This window comes from Lepus europaeus, chromosome 13 (genome assembly GCF_033115175.1).
Source record: "Lepus europaeus isolate LE1 chromosome 13, mLepTim1.pri, whole genome shotgun sequence".
Lineage (NCBI taxonomy): Eukaryota > Metazoa > Chordata > Mammalia > Lagomorpha > Leporidae > Lepus > Lepus europaeus.
In genome coordinates, this window is record NC_084839.1 from 22679143 (window position 1) to 22691493 (window position 12351).

The following is a 12351-nucleotide window of genomic DNA, read 5'->3' on the forward strand; positions in this document are numbered from 1 at the left end:
ACTGGTCGTGAAGGCTCTGACAACTCCTGCACGCTGAGCTACTATGTGACTAGCCTCCCGTACCTCCGTCTCTTCAGCGATCTGCTGGGGCTAATTACGCCATACTGCTGCTCTGATGAGGAAGCTGCCTGGCGCTTAGGAAAAGCCTGGGGATGCTGGTTATTGTTACTGCTTCTGGCTTATGGAGGCCCCATTACGTAGAGGCATGGATCACGGCCCACTTACAAGGAGCTGGAAGCAGGCCAGGACCCATCCACCTGGGGACTGGGATCAACTTTGCTCTGTGGCACTTGCAGAAACACTGACCCAAGAAATCTAAAGAACCCTGAGGAGACAGTAGGGGCCCACCAGCCAAGGTACCCCAGAAGCTGAGAATTCTGACAGAGCTTTATCTTTTATTTAAAGATTTATTGATTTATTTGAAAGGCAGAGTTACAGAGAGAGAGGAGAGACAGAGAGAGGTCTTCCATCCACTGGTTCACTCCCCAAACGGCCATAATGACCAGGGCTGAGGCAAGACCGAAGCCAGGAATCAGAAGTTTCTTCTGGGTCTCCCACATGGGCGCAGGGGACCAAGGACTTGGGTTATCCTCTGCTGCTTGCCCGGGCACATTAGTAGGGAGCTGGATTGGAAGTGGAGAAGCCAGGTCTCAAGCTGGCACTGATACAGGATGCTGGTGCTGCAGGCCATGGCCTAACCTTCTGCACCACAGTGCTGGCCCCTGAAAAGCCTGTTCAATTGCCACATTGTTTAGCTCTAAAATTTTGAGATGAAATGACTATTAGGCATTTTGGGGTATAGGTCAATTAAGACTTTCAGAGTGTGTCCTGGCTAAGAGACAAAGAAACGGAGAGAGAAAGATGCACACAAATAAGAAAGAAAGTGAGCTCCCAACTATCAGTTCACTCACTAAATGCTTATAAGGGACAGGACTGGGTCAGGCTGTAGTCAGGAGCCAGAGATTCAATCCAGGTCTCATATGTGGGTAGCAGGAAGCCAATTATTTGAGCCATCCTCACTGCCTTCCCTTGGGTCCCCATTAGCAGGGAGCAAGAATCATGAGCTGAGGTGGGCGTCTAACCTAGGTGGTCCGATATGGGATACAGGTGTCTTCTTTAGCATCCTAACCACTAGGCTAAATGACTGTATCTTCTTAATGTTTTAAAGCGTCATGGAACAGGTAAAATCAACATAGCCCTCTCTGTTGACTGCAAAGAATCAGTACTCCAATTCTTTGATTGAATGGCTAAGGGCAAAACAGAGCTATAATCAAAGATAATCCTTCTATAAAAGCTGGTAAAGAGTAATATTGAAAATAGAAAAAATTGGGACCAGCATTGTGGCTTATGAGTTAAAAAGGCCACTGCCTATGTTGCCAGCATCCTAAATGGGTGCCACTTTGTGTCCTGGCTGCTCCACCTCTGATCCAGCTTCCTACAAATGGTCTGGGAAAGCAGAAGATGGTCCAAGTACCTGCATCTGGGACATTCACATTGGAGACCTGGATGAAGCTCCTGGCTTCAGCCTGGCCCAGCACTGGCCACTTCAGACATCTGGGAGTAAACCAGCAGACAGAAAACACTTCCTTCTCTCTCCCTTTCTCTGTGTAACTATTTCAAATAAATCAATAAATCTTGAAAGAAAGGAAATAGAAAAACTTAAGTATTGCTGTAATGTTCCAACTGTCTAATAAAGAGAGGATGAAAAAATATTTACAGGATCACTGCTACATACAATTATGGTTCAAATATATAGCCATCATTTCTATAACATAGAAATATCTGTGTTTGAGCACAGGAATATACCCTGCATGACTGTGAAGGGGATCCTTGTCTCTACTTGGAGACTAGGAAAAGGAGCCCTTGGTTCTCAACCCGTGGCTTATGGAGTCTCCTTAAGGGCTGATATTTGGTATGCACAATGAATGGAGACTAACAAAAGTCTAGGTGTTCAATCCTATTCCAAACAAAACAGCTCCACTATCATCTATTTATTTATTTAAAGACTTATTTATTTATTTGAAAGGCAGAGTTACAGAGACACAGAGGCAGAAAGAGAAGTCTTCCATCTACTGGTTCATGCCCCAGATGGCCACAATGGCTGGAGTCAGGAACCAGGAGCTTCTTCCAGGTCTTCTACAAGTGTGTAGGGGCCCAAGGACTTGGGCTATCCTCTGCTGCTATCCCAGGCCGTAGCAGAGAGCTGGATCAGAAGTGAGGCAGCCAGGACTCGAACCGGCGCCCATATGGGATCCCGGCACTGCAGGCAGCAGCTTGACCCACTATGCCACAGTGCTGGCCCCTATCATCTATTTAAATATGCACATTAAGATTGATTTTGGGGAAGGTGTTTGCCACAGCTGTTAAGATGCTACTTGGGGCCTGCGCTGTGGCTCATTTGGTTAATCCTCCACCGCCTGCACCGGCATCCCATATGGGCACCGGGTTCTAGTCCCGGTTGCTCCTCTTCCAGTCCAGCTCTCTGCTGTGGCCCAGGAAGGCAGTGGAGGATGGCCGAAGTGCTTGGGCCCCTGCACCTGCATGGGAGACCAGGAGAAAGCACCTGGATCCTGGCTTCGGATTGGCGCAGCTCCAGCCATTTGGGGGGTGAACCAACGGAAGGAAGACCTTTCTCTCTGTCTCTCTCTCTGTCTATAACTCTACCTTTCAAATAAAAAAAAATTAAATTAAATTTAAAAAGATGCCACTTGGGATACAAGAATCCCATATGGAGTGCCTGGGTTCAAGTTCTGGCTCTGATTTTGATCCCAGCTTCTTGCTGACGCACCCTGGAAGGCAGCACATGATGGTCCAAGTACTAGGGTGCCTGCCACTCATGTGCACAGCAGGATGAAGTTTTAGGATACTGGTTTTGGCCTGGCCAGCTCAGGCTCTTATGGATACCGGAAAAGTGAACAACTGAACGAAAGATCTCTCTTTCTCTCTGTCTGCTTTGCAAATAAACGTTGCTTTTTTTTTTTTTTTTTTTTTTTTTGACAGGCAGAGTGGACAGTGAGAGAGAGAGAGAGAGACAGAGAGAAAGGTCTTCCTTTTACCATTGGTTCACCCTCCAATGGCCACTGCGGCCAGCACGCTGCGGCCGGCACACCGCGCCGATCCAAAGCCAGGAGCCAGGTGCTTCTCCCGATCTCCCACGCGGGTGCAGGGCCCAAGGACCTGGGCCATCCTCCTCTGCACTCCTGGGCCACAGCAGAGAGCTAGACTGGAAGAGGGGCAACCAGGACAGAATCTGGCACCCCGATCGGGACTAGAACCTGGTGTGCCGGCGCCATAAGGCAGAGGATTAGCCTATTGAGCCGCGGCGCCGACCTCAAATAAACTTTTAAAAATTTCATCTGAACTTTGTGTTGGTGGAAAGAACTGATTTAGACCACAGTCCCAGGAAACAGGGACTGTATCTTGATCCAGCCATCTCCCAGAGTGCCGTTTATAAAGGAGTCAGGCTATTTCATTTCACGCTAGTACAACAATCTATACTACACAATTCCTAGGTTGCCTGAGTGATTCTAGATTTTGAGATGAATAACTATTTTAAAAAAATGTACAAACTTCACATTCTTTTATCTTTTTACACAGTTACTAGGGAAGAAGTCAACCTTTTCAAAGAAGAGCATCTAAATCAAGATAAAAATAATCTTTTTTTATTTTTCTCTTAAAAGATACCATCACACCTATGATGATAGTATGTTAGGGTCAAGAACTATTAGTAATTAAATGCTGTGCCAGGGCCAGTGCTGTGGTGCAGTGGGTTAAAGCCCACTGAAGCGCCGGCATCCCATATGGGGCCAGTTCTAGTCCCAGCTGCTCCACTTCCCATCCAGCTGTCTGCTATGGCCTGGGAAAGCAGAAGATGGCACAACTCCTTGGGCCCCTGCACCCACGTGGGAGACCTGGAAGAAGCTCCTGGCTACTGGCTTCAAATTGGCGCAGCTCCGGCTGTTGTGGCCATCTGGGGGAGTGAACCAGCGGATGGAAGACCTCTCTCTCTACCTCTTTCTGTAACTCTTTCAAATAAATAAATCTTTAAAAAATAAATAAATGCTGTGCCCCTATGATTTATGAAAGAAAAAAACCTTTTGGTGAAGAACTGGTGACACGATTCTCCCACTCTCCCTTCAGACGAGAACAAGACAGGGTCTGGAGGCACCGTCTGTACTTCCCACCCCTATTCATTTCCTCTTCCTGCCTACTCTATCTCTGAACAGTGCCCACACACTTGTGTGTATTTTCCTCAACTTTTAAATAAACTTTATAAGTTTGTGTACCATAAAAAATTCTTTTAAAAATTGGTGACATAAATAAAAAAGGAAATTGGCATTAGTTTTTTTGTGAAGTTAATGAGATGAAGTACCATATGACATATATGCAGGAACTAACATTGGGTTAATAGAAACTGTCTTATATTACCTCTGACCATAGTAGCTTTCAAAGAACTGTTCTTTCCAAGGTTCCACTTTTTTCTCCTTCTCAATCTCCTGTCGAATTCTCACCTGCATCTCAGGTGTAAACTCACCTGTAAAACAACATGAAAAGGATATTCAGGAGGGAGGAGGATGTGGTGGAATATATCATTATGTTCTTAAAATTGTATTATGAAATATATGAAATTTGTTTCCTCTATATAAATTTTAAAAAGAAAAAGGGATATTCAACTTAAAAGTATTTAGAAATCCTAACAGACTCTTGCAGGAATCAGGTTACCATCATGTAAAAGGAACAGACTTGCCAAAGCACCCGACTGTAAGAAGGTCCTACATGCCATCTGCACTTACTCCACACAGTTCTCAATGTTCAGGTGAAGCCTAGACAGCCTTCACCATGGGCCTTCCCTATAGCACTTCCGCCTAGTCCCAACATCATATCCCATACCGATTTCTTTTAGTTCAAATTCCAGTTTAAAAAAAAAAAAAGGGATGTGCTTTCAGTAAATAATGCTACTGGGAATATTATTACATTAAAATCCTGCTTCTCCAAGATAAACTGCATTTTAGGATTTTTACCTGTAACTATATAATGAAAAGCTATTGCCCTGCTTAAAGGCATTTGAAATTCCTCTAAAAAGGTAGGAAATAATTCTGGAGTTGTCAGGTTTCTAATTGTTCCAGAAAATGTACCAGTCTAGTTCCCTAGCAACAAGATTCTCAACATGTTAACATCTAGCTGCTTTGACTATGCCATTTCTTTGCATAAACCACCAGCCACCTCAATCCTGCCCAATCCATCAGCATATAATAGTGAATGTACTGGGCAGCCTATCTTCAAACCTGTGGCTCAGAGAGGCTGCCCCCTTTTATATTTCTTTATATTTAGTCCCAGGGCATCAGGGAATAAGAGGTGGAAATGGCAGAACACAGGGTCTGGTGTTGTAGCGTGATGGGTTAAACCACTGCATGCAATACCGGCATCTCATTTAGGTCTGAGTTCCAGTCCTGGGTGCTCTGATTCTGATCCAACTCCCTGCTAATGTGCTTGGGAAAGCAGCAGTAGACAGCCCAAGTGCCTGGGCCCCTGACACCCATGTGGGAGACCTGGAAGAAGCTCCTGTCTCCTGGCTTTTGCCTGGCCCACCCCTGGCTATTGTGGACATCCAGGGAGTGAACCAATGGATGGAAGATCTGTCTCACCTCATTGTAACTTTGCTTTTCAAATAAGTAAATAAATAAAAAAATCTTGAAAAAGACAGAAATGGCAGACTTTTCAGTTGGAAACCTCCAGGGGGTAAGAAGGAAGGAAGGAAAGAAAAGTGTTAGATGACTGTAACATCACAGGCAGGAGCCACGGAGCGGGACCAGAGAAATTCTTTTTTTTTTTTTTTTTTTTTTTGACAGGCAGAGTGGACAGTGAGAGAGAGAGACAGAGAGAAAGGTCTTCCTTTTGCCGTTGGTTCACCCTCCAATGGCCGCCGCGGTAGGCGCGCTGCGGCCGGCGCACCGCGCTGATCCGATGGCAGGAGCCAGGTACTTCTCCTGGTCTCCCATGGGGTGCAGGGCCCAAGGACTTGGGCCATCCTCCACTGCACTCCCTGGCCACAGCAGAGAGCTGGCCTGGAAGAGGGGCAACCGGGACAGGATCGGTGCCCCGACCGGGACTAGAACCTGGTGTGCCGGCGCCGCAAGGCGGAGGATTAGCCTATTGAGCCGCGGCGCCGGCCGGGACCAGAGAAATTCTGACTGCCAGAATTCAAACTAGAGTCTACTACGTCACACACACTGAGGAAGAGAAGTGTCGGCCTCTGCTCACATATGCAATGTTTAGTTTTTGTTGCTCATAAAGCATGATATGACTGTGGTATAGCAGTCACTGGCTTGCATGTTTTTCTTTTTTCTTTTTTTGACAGGCAGAATTAGACAGCAAGAGAGAGACAGAGAGAAAGGTCTTCCTTTTCCGTTGGTTCACCCCCACAAATGGCCGCTGTGGCCGGTGCACTGAGCTGATCCAAAGCCAGGAGCCAGGTGCTTCTCCTGGTCTCCCATGCAGGTGCAGGGGCGCAAGCACTTAGGCCATCCTCCACTGCCTTCCTGGACCATAGCAGAGAGCTGCACTGGAAGAGGGGCAACAAGGACAGAATCCAGCTTCCCAACCGGGACTAGAACCCAGCGTGCCGGCATCCCATTCGGGTGCTGGTTTGTATTCTGGCTGTTCCTCTTCCAATTCAGCTCTCTGCTCATGGCCTGGGAAAGCAGTGGGAGATGACCTCAGTGATTGGGCTCCTGCACTCATGTGGGAGATCCAGAAGAAGCTCCAGGCTCCTGCTTTGGATCAGCCTAGCTCCAGCCATTGTGACTATTTAAGGAGTGAATCAGCAGATGGAAGACCTCTCTTTCTATCTCTCCCTCTCTGTATCCCTGCCTCTTAAAAAAATAAATAAATAAATAAAGCCTTTAAAAAAAAGTAACCCTGATAATAATCAAAGCATCATTGAACTGTCTACTTACAAAAAATTGGGGGTTGGAGAAGTAAATCCTTTTTTTTTTTTTTTTTAATTTTAATTTTTTTTTTGACAGGCAGAGTGGACAGTGAGAGAGAGACAGAGAGAAAGGTCTTCCTTTGCCGTTGGTTCCCCTCCAATGGCCGCCACGGTAGTGCGCTGCGGCCGGCGCACTGCGCCGATCCGATGGCAGGAGCCAGGTGCTTCTCCTGGTCTCCCATGGGGTGCAGGGCCCAAGGACTTGGGCCATCCTCCACTGCACTCCCTGGCCACAGCAGAGAGCTGGCCTGGAAGAGGGGCAACCGGGACAGGATCGGTGCCCCGACCGGGACTAGAACCCGGTGTGCTGGCGCTGCAAGGCGGAGGATTAGCCTAGTGAGCCGCGGTGCCGGCCCCCCCCCCCCCTTTTTTTTTAAGACTTATTTATTTGAAAGAGTTACATAGAGAGAGGAGAAGCAGAGAGAGAGAGAGAGAGAGAGAGAGAGAGAGGTCTTCCATCTGCTGGTTCACTCCCCAATTGGCTGCAATGGTCAGAGCTGCGCCGATCTGAAGCCAGGAGCCAGGAGCTTCTTCCAGATCTCCCACACGGGAGCACTTGGGCCATCTTCTACTGCTTTCCCAGGCCATAGCAGAGAGCTGGAGAGGAAGTGGAGCAGCCGGGACTAGAACCGGTGCCCATATGGGATGCTGGTGCTTCAGGCCAGGGCGTTAACCCGTCTTTAACAATTTATTCTTATCTGATCTAATCTAAACACCTATGTGATTTTAATTAAATCAGTAAAAAAGGGATCTCTGCTCAAAGAAATCTGTAAGAAAGGGCTATAGTAATCAAAAAGTCCTTCCTTCTTCAAGGATCTGTGGTGAGCAATCTAAATTCAGAATACTCCAGGAATGCCATTTTTCCAGTCACTGCAGTATTCTCCTATATTAGCTGATCCTGATTCTAATTGTCAGGGATCTGACGAAAAGCAAGCAATGAACAGCATTTCTAAGGCTTTCCTTACAAATATATTTATTTTAAATCTTCTCACACTTGTTTAAAGCTTACATATATATAAGTTTTCAAGTGTTATTCTGTATCCTATGTACACTGAAAGGTGTAATATTTGAAATAATACAGGTTTCAATCACGGTTGCATATTAGGATCACTTGGGAAAACTTACAAATGAAACATTTAAGCTCAGGTACCACCATGAATTTTTCAAATCAGAGTTAAATGCACAGCATAAAGGGCAGCCAGTGGCCATAGGTCCTAATCTACACTTAAAATGTTCTTATTGGGACTGGCTCTGTGGTGCAGTGGGTTAAAGCTCCGGTCTACAGTGCCAGCATCCCAGGAGATGCCAGTTTGAGTCCTGGCTGTTCTATTCCCGATCCAGCTCCCTGTTAATGGGCCTGGGAAAGTAGCAGAGGATAGCCCAAGTGCTTGGTCCCCTGTACCCCCGTGGGAGACCTGGAAGACCTGGAAGAAGCTCCTGGCTTCAGATCAGCTCAGCCCTAGCTGTTGTGGCCACTTGGGGGAGTGAACCTGCAGATGGAAAACCTCTCTTGCTCTGTCTCTCTCTCTCTCTCTCTCTCTGTAACTCTGATAATTCCTTTTTTTTAAAATTAAGATTTATTTATTAATTTGAAAGTCAGGGTTACAGAGAGAGGAGAGGCAGAGAGAGAGAGAGAGTGAGAGGTCCTCCACCCGCTGGTTCACTCTCCAGATGGCCGCAACGGCTGAAGCTGCACCGATCCGAAGCCAAAAGCCAGGAGCCAGGAGCTTCTTCCGGGTCTCCCACATGGGTGCAGGGGCCCAAGGACTTGGGCCATCTCTACTGCTTTCCCAGGCCATAGCAGAAAGCTGGATCGGAAGTGGAACAGCTGGCACTCAAACTGGTGCCCTATGGGATGCCGGCACTTCAGGCCAGGGCGTTAACTCACTGTGTCACTGCTCCGGCCCCAAGATACTTCTTAAAAAAAAAAAAAAAAAGGCCGGCGCCGCGGCTCACTAGGCTAATCCTCCACCTTGCGGCGCCGGCACACCGGGTTCTAGTCCCGGTCAGGGCACCGATCCTGTCCCGGTTGCCCCTCTTCCAGGCCAGCTCTCTGCTGTGGCCAGGGAGTGCAGTGGAGGATGGCCCAAGTGCTTGGACCCTGCACCCCATGGGAGACCAGGAGAAGCACCTGGCTCCTGCCATCAGATCGGCGCGGTGCGCCGGCCGCAGCACGCTACCGCGGCGGCCATTGGAGGGTGAACCAACGGCAAAAGGAAGACCTTTCTCTCTGTCTCTCTCTCACTGTCCACTCTGCCTGTCAAAAAAAAAAAAAAAAAGAAAAAAAAAAGTTTTTATTGCCACTTACCTGTACATTTCAAATATATACATTTTATAGTATTTGAAATATATCTCAATAAAGCAATTTTTCAAAAAGTTCTGATACCTTTCATTGCTAGTTTGATGCTATTTTTCTGCTAATGAAACTGTGATTCATAGCACAAGATAAATATGGCCTAAAAAAAATCTACACCTCTTAGTTTCTCAGGAGACTGTAAATCATTAAAGAAACTTACTGCTGGACTCTCCCAGGAGTCAACATGGCTACATGGGCTCTGCATCTAAGTGCAGCCATGTGTTTCCCACAGGACAGCTAATTCTACCTGTTGGAGTCAACCTGCCCACATACCTGATGAGGTGTAGAGGTGCCACCATGTCCTCACAGTAGCTCCAAGTGCGCATACATCCTGGGAGACACTTACCTTCTGAGAGCCTTTCCTTCCAGCCTTGGGCTGCCGAAGTGAAGAACTCATTGTTAAGGGCTGAGCCATTTAGCTTCATCAAACCATCAGGACCAACCTGGGTCAAAGAATATGCCAGAGAAAGCTTACAAAGAAAGCAAACGGCATCATGTGGTAGTTGGCTTCCATCTCAGAAAACAATGTGTGTACACTTAGTTTCTTAGAAAAATCATCAACTCATACCAATGCTGCCCACTAAACATGGGTGCCTGTTTTTTAATGTAGTTATTATTTTGTTCTAAAAACACCCCTTTTCACTTTATCTCTCCTTCCAACTCCCAATGATTAAAAAACCAGCTCACAGAACCACACCTAAAGATGTATGTACAGTTTGTGTTTTTTTTTTTTTTCTGGGTAAAGTCTGTTATAAAATGGTAAGCCAATTATGTACACTGTTGTGTATTTTACTTTTCTCTCGGAAAGCACTGTGCCAGTCTTTCCCCATCAGTAAACAAAGCTTAAGCCCATTTATCATGGCTGCAGATTATTTCATTTTATGAATGTAACTCAGTTAATTTACCCATTCACTAATAATAGATTTATGCTTTCTTTCCAAGGTTTTCCCAAAGTCAATAAAATTACAACAAACACCCTGGTGGAGAGGAATGTACCAGCACTTTTATTTAAAAGGGAAACATTCCTAGAACAAGAATATTTGAGTATGTTTAGTTACTGTCCTAGAAGAAGAATATTTGAGTATGTTTAGTTACTGCCCAGTAAGGCTAGAACAACAGGCATTTCCACCAGCAATATATGGGCTTACTTTTTCCCTGCCAACAGATGTTAATATACTACTTAATTTCTGCCCAATCTAATGGGTTTAAAAGGCAAAAAAATTTTCTTATTACTACTTATGTATCCTTCTGTACTGTTCATTAATTCTGCTATCATCTGAACTGCCAATTCCTGTCATTTTCTCATTTTCCTATTAGGTTGCTTTTTTTTTTCTTTTATTCTTTAATATTAACCATTTGAGAGGCAGAGAGATGGGTGCAGAAGAGAGAGATCTCCCATCTGTTGGTTTATACCCCAAATGCCTCAAAGCTGGGAGCCAGGAACTCAACCCAGGTCTACCACGTGGGTGGGAGGAACCCAGTTATTCGACCTATCACCAATGCCTCCCAGGGTATGCATTAGCAGGAAGCTGGAATCAGGAGTTTGGCATTAAAAGCAGGCACTCTGATATAGGACACAGTGTCTTAACATCTAGGCTAAACACCTGCTTATTTTTATTATTTATTTGTGAGGTCCTTTTTTTTTTTTTTTTTTTTTTTTTTGACACGCAGAGTGGATAGTGAGAGAGAGAGAGAGAGAGAGAGAGAGAGAAAGAAAGGTCTTCCTTTTTGCCGTTGGTTCACCCTCCAATGGCCGTTGCGGCCGGTGCATCTCGCTGATCTGAAGCCAGGAGCCAGGCGCTTCTCCTGGTCTCCCATGGGGTGCAGGGCCCAAGGACTTGGGCCATCCTCCACTGCCTTCCCGGGCCATAGCAGAGAGCTGGCCTGGAAGAGGGGCAACCGGGATAGAATCTGGCGCCCCGACCGGGACTAGAACCCGGTGTGCCGGCGCTGTGAGGTCCTTTAAATATTAAACATGGAGGGGTCAGCACTGTGGCCTAACGGGTAAAGCCACTGGCTGCAGCACCGGCATTCCATATGGGCACCTATTTGAGTCCTGGCTGCTACACTTTGAATCCAGCTCCCTGCTAACACACCTGGGAAAGCTGAGGAAGATGGTACAGTCTTCGGGGTCCTTCCACCCATGTGGGAGACCCAGAAGAAGCTCCAGGCACCCAACTTTGGGTTGGTCCAGCTCTGGCCAAAGTAGCCATTTGAGGAGTAAACCAGCAGATGGAAGATGTCTCTGTCTCTCTCTGCAACTCTGCCTTTAAATCAATCAATCAATCTTTATTTTCCCCTAGAGTGGAATTTCTTGATATCCATTAAGACATCACTAGGAGTGCCTGAATCTCATACTGTATTGCTTAGGTTCAAGTCCCAGCTTTGCTCCAGAATCCAGCTTTCTGCTAATGAACATCTTGGGAGGTAGGAGGTGATGACCCAAGTACTTGGATCTCTGACCCCCACAAGGGAAGACCTTGATTGAGTTCCAGACACTTGGCTTTGGCCTGGCTCAGCCCTGGCTACTGTGGATATATTGGGAGTCAACTAGCTGTGGAAGATCTGTCTCCATCTCTCAAATAAATTAAATTAAAAATATTTCCCCTGGGGCCAGTGCTGTGGCATAGCGGGTAAAGCCGCTGCCTGCGGTGCCAGCATCCCAAGTGGGCACCAATTCGAGTCCCAGCTGCTCCACTTCTGATCCAGCTCTCTGCTATGGCCTGGGAAAGCAGCAGAAGATGGCCCAAGTCCTTGGGCCCCTGCACCCACATGGGAGACCTAGAAGAAGTTCCTAGCTCCTGGCTTCGGATTGGCACAGCTCCGGCCGTTGCGGCCATCTGGGGAGTGAACCAGTGCGTGGAAGACCTCTCACTCTCTCACTCTTCCTCCCTCTCTGCCTCTCTTCTCTCTCTGTATAACTGTGACTTTCAAGTAAAATAAATAAATCTTTAAATATTTCCCCAAAATGTATCTACTGACTTGATTTGTGATGATCTGCCAAATG

At 46.6% G+C, this 12351-nt stretch overlaps 1 protein-coding gene across 7 annotated transcripts in view; it reads right to left on the reverse strand.

Annotated features, from left to right (window-relative positions):
* The window catches only part of ASXL2 (ASXL transcriptional regulator 2), a 170396-nt gene that overhangs the window by 16433 nt on the left and 141612 nt on the right, over positions 1-12351 (reverse strand). For all 7 annotated transcript variants that reach the window (XM_062209101.1, XM_062209098.1, XM_062209100.1 and 4 more), the window contains 2 exons: positions 9691-9787; positions 4429-4534 (listed from right to left, as the gene is read on the reverse strand). In XM_062209101.1, coding sequence (XP_062065085.1) covers positions 4429-4534; positions 9691-9787 — 203 coding nt within the window. The remainder of the gene's footprint in view (positions 1-4428; positions 4535-9690; positions 9788-12351) is intronic.